Source organism: Halichoerus grypus, chromosome 5 (genome assembly GCF_964656455.1).
Source record: "Halichoerus grypus chromosome 5, mHalGry1.hap1.1, whole genome shotgun sequence".
Taxonomy (NCBI): domain Eukaryota; kingdom Metazoa; phylum Chordata; class Mammalia; order Carnivora; family Phocidae; genus Halichoerus; species Halichoerus grypus.
Window position 1 is genome coordinate 45,037,995 of NC_135716.1, and position 12,536 is coordinate 45,050,530.

The 12,536-nt window shown below is 37.1% G+C and overlaps 1 protein-coding gene across 3 annotated transcripts in view; it reads right to left on the minus strand.

The window, feature by feature from the left end:
- Positions 1-12,536, minus strand: part of OSGIN2 (oxidative stress induced growth inhibitor family member 2) — a 24,171-nt gene continuing 11,635 nt past the window's right edge. For all 3 annotated transcript variants that reach the window (XM_036105593.2, XM_036105602.2, XM_078072246.1), the window contains exons 3-6: positions 10,807-10,943; positions 10,178-10,369; positions 4,408-4,499; positions 1-1,877 (exon numbers count right to left, since the gene is read on the minus strand). In XM_036105593.2, the coding sequence (XP_035961486.1) occupies positions 848-1,877; positions 4,408-4,499; positions 10,178-10,369; positions 10,807-10,943 (1,451 nt within the window). In that variant the 3' untranslated portion in view covers positions 1-847. The remainder of the gene's footprint in view (positions 1,878-4,407; positions 4,500-10,177; positions 10,370-10,806; positions 10,944-12,536) is intronic.

Consider the following 12,536-nt stretch of genomic DNA (forward strand, 5'->3'; position numbering starts at 1 on the left):
TAAGTAGTTTCATTCACAATTTATTGAATTGCAAATTAGGTTGTTACGTGAGTTAGAGAATAAATCTCCAAAAATATCTTGGCAGGTTCCTGAATGTCTAAGTGTATGCCAACATTATTGGACTATTTAAATTATTAGAAGCTAAGAATATGAAGTACTTATCAAGGTTTCAACAATAAAAATATTTTTTTAAAATACCACATTTGGTAATAAATTAGATTTATAGAAATTGATAATTCAAAATAAATTAAACCTGAGTTGTAAATGCCTCCTAACCTGCCCACCCCCAGCATACATAACTTATATCACATTTTCTTTTAGACCAGTGTGCCTCAAACTTTAGTAAGCATACATATTCCTTGAGGATCTCATTAGATGCAGTTTGATTCACTAATTCTGTTGTGGGGCCTGAGGGTCCACATTTCTAACAAGCTACAAATGAAGCTAATGCTGGTCTTTAGCCCACCCTTGAGCAGCAAGGTGGACCGAAAGTATAGTGAAGATGATTTCTGGCCTAATATACTGTATGGTTTTATAGATTACTCAAGGCTGTAAGATTTTGGAATCAAACATAGCCACAAATGATCACAAAAAGTAAGTCTTGGAGGAAAAGAATGTTTTAGTTAAGTGAAAGCTTAAAGTAGACCAAATTGGCAGTGTTTCCCAGACACCTCTGATACAATATAAATCAGAACACCAAGTTCTTGTAACTTTAAATAGTTACTATAGCTTGAGGCTCTCTTCCACAGTTCATTCAAGTCCAGAAAATTCAAGCCAGTACACTGCAAAGCCACTATGAAAAATCTTTAATGGTTAACTGTCCATATAAATTACTTATAAACTCACTTTAAGCTATTCCATCTCCTCCTCCTCTTTCAACAAATAAATGTTTTTTTTTCTGTCTTGTAGCTAAACAGCGTGTCACACCCAGTGCCCCTCCCTTTAAAAATCGAACAAAATTGTCTCCAACCAAAGGACCCAATGCAAAAAGGTTGGCTTCTTTAACACATTCGTAGGTATATGCATCTATTTCCACAGGATTACTCTTACATGTGATTGGCTGGCTTGAGTTATGGCCCAAGTAACAGCCTTGTTCCTTCAGAAAAGACAGATTGGGATGAGAACCTATGAGTACTACTGCTGCAGAGAGCTTAAATATTTTTTTCAATCCAGAGAGGCTTTGAAGAATGCATTTCATGTCCGACTTAAAGGAAAGCACATGGTGCTCAGGAAAACTGGTATAATCAGATAAAAGATTGGAGTCTACAGAATATGACTGAGTACACATCATATGATAGACTTTATGATATTCTGGATAAAGCTTTTTGGGAAGCTGTTTGAAAATTAAGCTTGGATCAGTTACTCGTCTGCGAAACACATGAATCACAGGAATATTATTGTTGTAAGCACACAGTACTGCATCAGCTGCAGTAAGCCCAGAACCTACAATTAACACTGGATCCACTTTGCCACGCAACTTTCCTTTGCTTATAGCAGCTCCAAATTCAGGCATTGAATGAAACACAAAAGGAAAATCTTCCCCTTCAATTTCCAGATGGGCAGGAGAATCCAATGTTCCAGTTGCCAGAGCTACATTCTCAGCAAAGAGACAGAAGGGAACATGGGAACCATCCGCTATTCGCTGATAACCCCTGATTTCCCAATTCCTCTTGATAAATTTAGACTTCTCTATCTGTAAATGCTGTGTTGAAATATTTCTGTCTTGTCCATCATCATCATCTTGATCTCTGTAGAGTCTTGATACAGAGGTGATATAAGTATTCTCTCTGAAATTCTTCTGAAGACCCATGACTTTTACATAATGTTTATAGTAGCGAGCTATTTCCTCTGGCATAACTCTATCTCCTTTTAGGTTCCTAAAAAAGGAAAAGGAAAAATATCCTATGAGAAAAGTACTGTGATAGTTTCCATGATTATTCCTGCTCCTCCTAGTAAGCTATTATAAACCATCTTTTTAATTCCTTTGGACTGTCTTAGCTGTAAATTATCCTTTCACAAAGAAAGTAAGTTTTCTTTAGTTAAAAATGTTAAAGAATGAGTTTTATCAATAGAAGTCCCATGAGGGTAGAAACTGTATTTTAATGCATCTGTTTCCCCAGTGCCTTGCACAGGATCTGTTCAAATTAGCTACCTTTATCAAGAAATTTATTAAATAAATGAATTAAAATGTGGAAATACACTTTTATAGTCTTATCTCACAACTAAATAATTCAGTCTATATACTATTCACTCTACATACTGTAAAAGACTGAACTAGATTATAATTGAGATTCTGCACGTCTAACTATAGTATATATAATTCTTAATATACATGATTTTGACATGATTTTTCATGAGTTGCTCTTTTCCTAATGACTGAAAATTCACATCTGTCTTCTGAAAAAAATCATCTTAATCTAAGTACATAAAACATTTGTGTTTTCCTGTTCATAAGGAAATCTATAAATACAGTAATGTACTTTTTTCATAAAGAGCAGTTTCTTTCATTTTCCACTTGACCTTTAAAGCAGTAGGCATTAATACCCCTAAACCCTGGGCCCCAATTAGAAGTAGCAGTAAAAACATACCTAATAATTTCACATAATTCATTACAAATTATAACTGGATATTCATAAAAGTTTTCTTAAAATTTAAGATTTAAAATATGTTAACTCACTTTTTACAGAAACCCTATGTAGCAGTTAATACTATCATAATCTCCATTTTATAAATGAGGAAATTAACATTTAATTTTAAGTTACTTGACCATGGTCACAACATTAGAAGTCAGAGTCAGGATTCAAGAGTCAGTCTTTCAAGATCTAATAGTCAACACTATGCAAAGGCAGGAAGTGAAGCCAATATTTAATCACAAGATTCTTTTTCACATATTACTTCAATATACAATATGCCCAATGTAAAAGGATGAACACTTCTAGCACATTAAAAAAATCATAAAGCTTCCCCTTTTTTACCCGTTATCACAAAAGGAAGAATATTAAGCAATTTTTCACTTGCTTGCTTATGAAAATCAAGAACTTGTACAACTTGCCTGATTTTACTACTTTTCATTTCAAACCCATATAAAATTCATTTTTAAAAAATCCAAAAGGGATTGGGGCGCCCGGGTGGCTCAGTCAGTTAAGCGGCTGCCTTCGGCTCACGTCATGACCCAGGGTCCTGGGATCGAGCCCCGCATCGGGCTCCCTGCTCGGCGGAAAGCCTGCTTCTCCCTCTCCCACTCCCCCCTGCTTGTGTTCCCTCTCTCGCTGTGTCTCTGTCAAATAAAATATTAAAAAAAAAAAAAATCCAAAAGGGGGGTGGCCTGGCTGGCTCAGTCAGAAAAGCACGTGATTCTTGATCTCGGGGTCATGAGTTCAAGTGCTGGGATTACTTAAATAAAACTTAAGAATATCTGAAGGGTTTAATCTCAATGACTCATGCTGGCCTGAATTTGTTCTCCTTAAATCTTCTCAAATTAAGGATAATTTCTATGGGGTAATATGGTTTCTATCTAAAAGGAAGTCAAGCACTCAAATGTGTACAACCCTGTTCTAACAAAGGTTAAGTAACTTCCCTGCTTTGCTTTATTGTTTCTGTGAGCAAATTAGATTCTCTGTATTAGCAATTCCTATCTAATTTAATACTACTGTCCTTGAAAATAAGGCTTTACGGGGCGCCTGGGTGGCTCAGTCGTTAAGCATCTGCCTTCGGCTGAGGTCATGATCCCAGGGTCCTGGGATCGAGCCCCGCATTGGGCTCCCTGCTCAGCGGGAAGCCTGCTTCTCCCTCTCCCACTCCCCCTGCTTGTATTCCCTCTCTCGCGGTCTCTCTGTCAAATAAATAAAATCTTAAAAAAAAAAAGCTTTTCATATTACTTTACATTTTAGGTATTTTTCCCCAAATAAATTCATATTCTTCCAAGTAGAGCTTTCTTCTTACTTCTATTTTCATATTTCTTAATAAATATTTACCTCTATAGTAGCCAATAGGGTAACCAATCACATCACAGATTCTGGCTTATTCCATCATTCTAAATTATTAATCATATGCACTCTTCTACTCTGAAAGCCAAACACTATAGGTATATATACATGAGATATCCATACACAAACTTGTATATCGACTGATAAGAATAAGTAAGTGTAGAAAGGATTTGTGGGTGGATGAGAAATTAAACAGAGTGGTTTAATAGGAAAGTGGGATAAATCCATAATTAACAAAAGCAAAGGAACCCCATCTGTCTTATAATCTCTCTCTAAATGGAAATTAGCTCATGATCACTGCTACAAAGAGGTTTTATTTGAAAGACATACTATTCCTCTAAGACAGAATCACAAATATTTTGAAATTTGCTGAGGGACTTTCTCATTGTACATCAAAGAACTGTAACAGTTTGATCTTTACCTTCGTTTGCTAGATACCCAATCTTTAAATTTAAGTCCAGGTAGCTCCATCCAATTTCCAAAGCTGATTGTCAACATGGAACCTTCCATATTCTATTTGAATAAAAAATGCACAAATACATTTAAGCAGTGACAGGGATTTTTAAAAAGCCAAATCCATCTTCATTCACTATAATTAAGAATCTGGATAAGGAGAGCTGAAAGAAGTTCTAAATGGTTGTGTAAATTATAAATACTTTTATCATTTTGTAGAATCTATATTCCTTCTTTCATAAAGTTATACACTTATAAAACAAGTTTATAATATTGCCAGATGCCTATACAATGTTAATAGCTTCAGCCTATAATAATATAATCCAGGTATAGAATATGTTAGAGGAACAAATCAAATCAGTATTTTCACTTTTTAAACAAAAGGAAAAAAGTTCATTAATTTCTAACACTTTAGATGTAGATCCATTTTAATATTAACAAATTTTTAAAAAAATGTGCAGCAGAACAGCTTTTCCCCCTCCATCAATTATAATTACAAAGTCAGCTGGTTTGGATACAGCAACATCTCATTCTAAAACTAGGGAAAGCAGCAGTGGTTACCTGATTAAGAACAGACTCACTGCTGAAGCTAATGCTGCCTTTGAGGACGTGAGCCCTTCAGGCTCCCCTGTCCTACTTCTTTCTGCTTTGCTCACTACAAAGCAACAAAAAGCCCAAGGGCCAACAGCACCTGTCCCAATGACCTCAATGATCTCTTTCAACCAACTCTTTTAGGCTATGGCTGTTTCTTAACTCTTCTTGCCCTGCTTCTATACAACCCAGCACTGGGAATGGTACTTATAGTTATTATTACTAACATTTCCAAGCACTTACTATGTGCTGGGCCTTATGAAGCCTATTATTTGTGACTGTGTAGATCACTCCTGGGAGAGAAGGCAGCAAGGTGCCACTGCTTTGAGGCAGACTGGGCCTGATACTAGGATACGAACCAAGAAGATGGAAAACATCACAAGGGAAACTTAAGAATGTATTATATACAGAAGTTATCTGGAGCTGTAATTGTCTCATCTGAAACTCAAAAACCTTACGGCACAAATATTCCACTTTCAACAATCTAAACTTTATTCCCACGGCACCAGTTCTTCCAGTTAGTTGCGAGCCCCAGTCCCTTGATCTCTTCATTTTTCTCCCAGTCTTCCTTGTTTTCCTTATGCCATAAATTCCTGCGGCCAGGGAGACTATAGTATATTAAGGAACACAAACCTGACAGAAGTACCAGGGGCACAGAGAAAGAGAAGAGAAGAATATTTCTTAAAGGGCACAAATGGGCTGTGGGGAATGTACCATTAGGGAGAATATTCCAGGCAGAATAAAGATGTTATGTGAGTTTTATAAAGAGAAAGAACAGTAGTGTCCTTCAAGAAATTAAAAGCAGTTCAGCCTTATGCAGGAAAGTATTAGCAGACTTGGGTTGCTTAAACTGTGCACATTACTAAGAAAGGTCTGTCTTTAGGACCTGGCTTTTGGCTGCTTCCTAGGAAACAACCCCTGAGCTCTTGGAATGTTCTACGTGATGAGGGACTTTGTACGCCAGAGGCCCTGGGCCCTGCTGTACCTGTAACTGTACAGTGTGACTAAGTTTATCTTAACAGTGAGATTTATGGGAAACACCAGCATTTGCTCTGGGAGGCAGGAGTCAGTCACGTGGGTGCTGCTCTTCCCCATGACTGGCCCCCAGAAGATCCCGGACACCAAGGTGTGGGTGAGCATCCCTGATTGGCAACTCTTTGCACATGTTGTCACAAATCATTGTTGGGAGAATTAAGTGCAGCCCCCTGCAACTCCACTAAAAATGAACATTTAGAAACTGGAGCTTGTCTTCTCCTGGACTTTATTCCATGAACTTTTCCCCTTTAATGATTCTAATCTGTATCCTTTCACCGTAATCAACTATAACCACGAGTACAACACATTTAGGGAGTCCTGTGAATCCTAGTGAATCTACAGTCTGAGTGTGAACCTGGACCCCCAGAAAGAGTATTCTGGAGCATGGAATGTAAGAGAGCAGTAAAGCAAGAAAGCCAAGTAGGGGCTAGATCACCCAGGTACTGGTAAAATACATTAATGAGTTTGCATACTATTCATTAGATGAATTGAGAGCAGCTACAGGGTTTTATGCATGGGTGTAACATTCAAAAGAAAGATAACTCTGGCTTTGGTATGGAGATTATACTGAAGAAGAAAACACTGGAGTAGGAAACTGACGTATATGAGACAAGCCAGGGAGAATGAAGGCAAGACCATGGCTTGGCACAGAGCTTACAGAAGAGTCCACGAGGTAATGGAAAGGAGTGACTATAAGAAAAACAAGGAGATGAAAGGTTCCGAGAATCTAAGAGGGGTATCATCGCTGTCAAATGTTGCAGAGGTCGGGAAAGAAAAATTCTGAGACTATCAAACTGATCAAAAAAGGAAGTTACCAACCTTTAAAAAGCAGAAAAGGCAGTGACAGAAGCTAGAGTGACGTTAGCTAAGGAATAAGAGGCGAAGGCATACAAATAATGGATAGGTGGGGCACCTGGATGGCTCAATCAGTTAAGCGTATGCCTTCGGCTCAGCTCATGGTCCCAGGATCCTGGGATCAAGCTCCAAGTTGGGCTCCCTGCTTGGTGGTGAGCCTGCTTCTCCCTCTCCTCCCCAGCTCATGCTCTCTATCACTATCTCTGTCTCTCTCTCAAATAAATAAATAAAATCTTAAAAAAAAAAAAAAATGGATAGGTAACTATTTCAAGAAGGTGGCTCTAAAGCAAAGAATACAGATAAGCTAACACATAAAAACTTTTTAATAATAGAAAATAATTTTAGCATATTTATATACTGATAAACAGGAGCTGCCAGAGAAACTTAAGATACAAGAGGGGAAAATCAAATAAGCAATATCCTTGGAGAAGACAGGGGTCCAGAACATAGCTGGAAGGTTAGTCTTAAGATACAAGTGATACCACTTCTACAATAACAGGGGATAAGAAACAAAAAGGTAGCATGAATGCAGATATGTTTGCAGGTGTGAACGCAAAATTATGGAAGTTCAATCCTGATGGATTCTATTTTCTAAGAATCGAGTATTTCTAAGTAGGAGGTGAAAAAAAAAAAGGGATAGAGATTTGAGAAGAATATTTAATAAGGAAATATCAAAGGATTTACTAAGTAGTGTTCAGGACCCAAATGAGGTTGGAGAATACTTTTCACAGCTGTCCAACTTTTTTTTTCCTCGCACTGTTTAACAGTTTAAGTATGGGAAAAGATAATGTAGACAGTTATATAAAGCTTTTTTTACCAAGCCAGTGTGATAGGACAATGGGTCAAGAGACTACAGAACCCAAGCTGGGTAGGTAAGGAGGTTAAGATCAGAGCCTCAAACCCTCCGTGTTTGAAGATTAGGTTCAGTGTAATTGGGTGATGCAGCTGGAAGAATAAAAAGTTGTGATCATAAAGTAAGGTATTTGAAAATTCAGGTTTTCACTGAGTAGTCACAGTGGCGCCCCTGGAGTCAGTATCTAAGGAGGAGAAGAGGAGATCACTGAGAATGAAGAGACTAAGAGGCTAAGGTGTTGCTTCTGTGTCATGTATGTAAAGGTACTCAAGTTGACAATAAAACTTGGGATACAATGGAAAACCATGACTTAAGTGCCACAGATTCAACAACTGAGGGGGGACAATCGGGCAGTCGAGGAGCTACAAGATGACAAGACCTGTTCAAAGGAACGGGGACTTTGACAGAAGAGCGATGGGGAATAAAGAGAACGCCAACCTCACTAGTCAACCTGACAGGACATGGAGCCATGGGGAGTGAACAGACTCCACTTCAGAGGGCTGCAGCGAGAACAGTATCTTCAGGAAAGCAAGATTTCAAGGAAGGGAGTAAAAGCAGCATATAATAATTGAAATGGTTAAGAGTAAACAAAAGCTTGCTTATTAGCAAATGGAGTTTTAGGGATACACTGTTAGAAAGTCTGGAAGTGAGGAGAGTGGTGAGAAACTGGATCACAAGAGAAGCCAAGAACTACACAGAAATGACTATGAGAGGACAAATGACTTAGGGAGCTTACATCCCGAGTAATAACTGAGGTTAACAAGCATGTACGTGAAGCATGGCAGGGGAGAGGGCTGTCTAAAAAGATAGCACTACAGTCAAGAGCTTTAAGATTAAGGTATGGAATGCAGAGGTGGGAGGGAATAAATAATTACACCTGGAAAAGTCAGGTCAATTCATAGAAGTGATGCTTGAAAGATGGATAATAGCTAAAATACCATTTATTTATATCCCTACTCTAGTGGATATCCTATATGATGCATGAAAAAAATTCAGCAAGTTTTAAGTATATTTCAGCTTTACCACTGATTCAAATATGTTTTTAGTAATCAAGGCTTACACATGCTTTAACTTTCCTATATGTAAGAGGAAAAAATGATATAACACAGATTATTGTCTGTACATTTTTCTAAGCAGGAAAATATAAGTACAATAAAACCTCAGAAATTTAGAGAAGCATTATGCATTATGGCTTTTTCAGGAACTACCATTTAACAATGCTACTCATTAAGAGCACAAATATAAACACTTAAGCCAAAAGGCACAGCATATAATGTTAGTTGCTATCCGTTACCATTAAGGAAATTAACATTAAGAAAGAAGTTGGTGATATATTTAATCTAGAAAGTCCCCCAAATACCCTGAAAGTCACTTATTAAATGTAAATAACTATTTAGACATACAGCATTGCACTAATATAGGAATATTCAACTGAAGTCTGTAATGAAGATCTGATATATAACATTAAAATTCTGATGAAATCCTTATTCATAAAATAGCAAAAATTATTTACCATTTATTTGTATAACAAATGAGCATTCACTACACACCAGATGCCATACAAACAGCTAAGGACACAGGAGAAAAGAAAAATTATTAGTTCCTGACCCCTAAGGAAATGCACTGAATTTTTATGCTAATCAATTCTCTGGTTTAACCCCTGCCATGAACTCAATTTGTGTCACCCCCAAAATCCATATGCTGAAGCCCCAACCCCCAGTGTCATGGTATTTGGAGATAAGGCCTTTGGGAGGTAACCAGTGCTACATGAGGTCATAAGGGTGGTGCCCTCATGATAGGATTAGTGGCTTTATTAGAAGAGGGGCAGAGGAGAGGAAGGAGCATGCACCAAGAAAGGCGCTGTATGCAAACCAAGAAAAGAGCGCTCACACGAACTGAACAAGCTGGCACCTTGATCTTGAACTTCCCAGCTCCAAACTATGAAATAAATATCTATTGTTTAAGGCACTCAGTCTATGTTATTTCATTATAGCAGCCCAAGCAGATTAATACAACTTCTTTCTTTTACAATCCACTTTTCACTTAAGATATTGAAAACAGGGAAATAATGGGTACTGGCCTGAAATACTGTGTGAGATTTTATAAAGTCTGAAATGAATTTAAAACTTTTTACTATGCAAAACATTGTTGCAGTATTTTCTATATAGTTATTGTAAAATAGTACAGAGAAGCTTATTCTAAGACTGTGCTGGTAATCAAATTTGGCTTAACTTCTCGTAACCCGTATTTTATTGAACACCATTAAAATTCTCAGATAAAAATGTGGTAAATGTATACAATGTATGATAACGTTGTATATCATGTTTCAAAATTCAAATGGTCTTATCAAGATGACATATAACAACTCACATACACTATAAAATGCGAAGAAAAACATACTCACATGCCAAGCTCCACCAGGTGGACCTTTACCAAGAACTAAGTGAGGGATGTAATGATGTTGTTCTAATTTCCAATGCAAAACGGATGGATAATCATAACCAAAGTCAGCATCTGGATGAAGAAGTGTGTCAAAAAGTACTGCAACTGGATTGGATGATCGGCCCTCAAGGCCCTCAGACAAGTATTCTAAGTCCTGAATGAATTTTTTAAAAAAAGAAAGAAAAAAGGTAGAGTTTGAAGGAAAAAAACAAAAACAAAAACAAAAAAAACCTTAGCTGGTACAATAGTGAAAGCCATCACTCTAATCCAGCATTTCCTAGGTAGTGTTGCTATAAAACACTGATGTTCCCTGAGACCTTAACAGATTCTTTGGTCAAATGAATATAGGAAAAGGCTGGATTTCAACAAAACTAATCAGATCCTTTTACTGCAATTCTTGAAGATGCATTTAAAATACATTAATATGCCTTAAAAGGTCTACTGTAACATTCCAATAACAAAAAGCAGCACTTCCCAAACTTATTTGAACACAGAGCACCTATTAAAACTCCCGCCAGGAAATAATTTGGGAAATTTGAGTATTAAAAAAAAAAAAAAAAAAAAGCAAAAAGATTGACATGTAAGAAATACCTGATCAACAATGGAAAGATGTCTTGCTTCTTCTAATTTACTATGTAAGATTGTATTTGGATGTATTGCTTCTGATGATAAATATGGTCTGTAGCCTGATAACATATAAGAAAGGCAGATTCCTGAGGGTCCATTTCCTATTTAAAAAAAAAAAAAGAGGTGGAGAGGTACATCATGTGTCTTAATACTCTTATTCCTTGGCTTTTCTCAAAGATGCATTTTCTCCCTTACCAATTTGTCTTCCTTCTCTAACTCTTAAAACCAAGTATTCATAAGATACTGACTTTTGTCTTCTCTGTTTTCTTTTGGTAGTCTCATCTACTTGAAGCTTTAAGTCTCTATGCTACTGACCCCAAATTAGACCTGTAGGCTGACCTCTTGCCCAAAAATACATCCCACATTTCCATATGCCACTGCTTCACTCCACCTAGTCGAACCACCAAATAATTTAATCACAATGTGTCCAAAAGCATATTCATGAGTTCCTTCATTTAGGTGTCCTCTCCTTTATTTTATTTTTTTTTTTTTAAAGATTTTATTTATTTATTTGACAGAGAGAGAGCGAGAGAGGGAACACAAGCAGGGGGAGTGGGAGAGGGAGAAGCAGGCCTCCCGCGGAGCAGGGAGCCTGATGTGGGACTCGATCCCAGGACCCTGGGATCATGACCTGAGCCGAAGGCAGACGCTTAACGACTGAGCCACCCAGGCGCCCAGGTGTCCTCTCCTTTAAATCCCATCCCCTCTCAAAGTCTGGTGCTAAGAAAATCCTAAATTAATCAGGTTCTGATTCTAAATCTATTTAGTCACTATATCCATTCAGTTGTCTTTTGTTAGTGTCACTCCAAGACAAAAGTCTCTTGTTCATACTAAAGATACACCTATTCCAAAATCATTTCACATTCTACATTCAGATGAATTCTGATAAAACAAGGTCCTCATCATACTACCCCCTCCAATTGGAAAGCTTTAATTGCTTGCTTCTGATTACCCAGTGCTCACCATGTTCTGGTCTCAATCACCTTTCCAGACCTATCTCCTAAGAGTGTCTTCCTACATTTTTATATGCTTAAACTAAAACCAAACTGGATTTTTTGTTGAACCCTGGTGAACTAGCTCCATTTCTGCAGTTCCTTTAGTCTAGGTTTTCACTTCTCTATTATCTCCATCTACCAAAAATTTAATCCAACTGGGATAACTGCTAGCCTCAGGAAGAAAATTCTGTTCCGTTCTCTAATATTTTGCCCCAAATAAAAGAAGCTCAAAGATGTAAATATGAAAAGTAAAATCCAAGAACACTGGAAAATGTATTGCTACTTCTACTTATAATACTGAAGTGGGAAGCCTTTAAGCATGACACAAAATTCAAAAGACAGAAAGGAAAGTAAACCATTTGCCTTCATAAAAATTAAAAACAAATGAGAAATAGTGGAAGTTAAGATCTGAGGCAAATAGTTAATTTCCTTGAATCAAAAACAAAGACAAAACTAAAGAATAAATATCATATGATAATATCAATACAGATAAAAGATACAGAAAAAGCATTTAACAAAATCGAACAACTATTCATAATAATAATAAAAAAAACTCCATAAACTCAGAGGGATACTTCCTCAAGTTGGTAAATTTCTACAGTAAACCTACAACTAACATCATACTTCATGGTGAAAAACTAGATGCTTTCCCTCCAAGATCAAGAACAAGACAAGGATGTCTCTTCCCATTATTCCTAT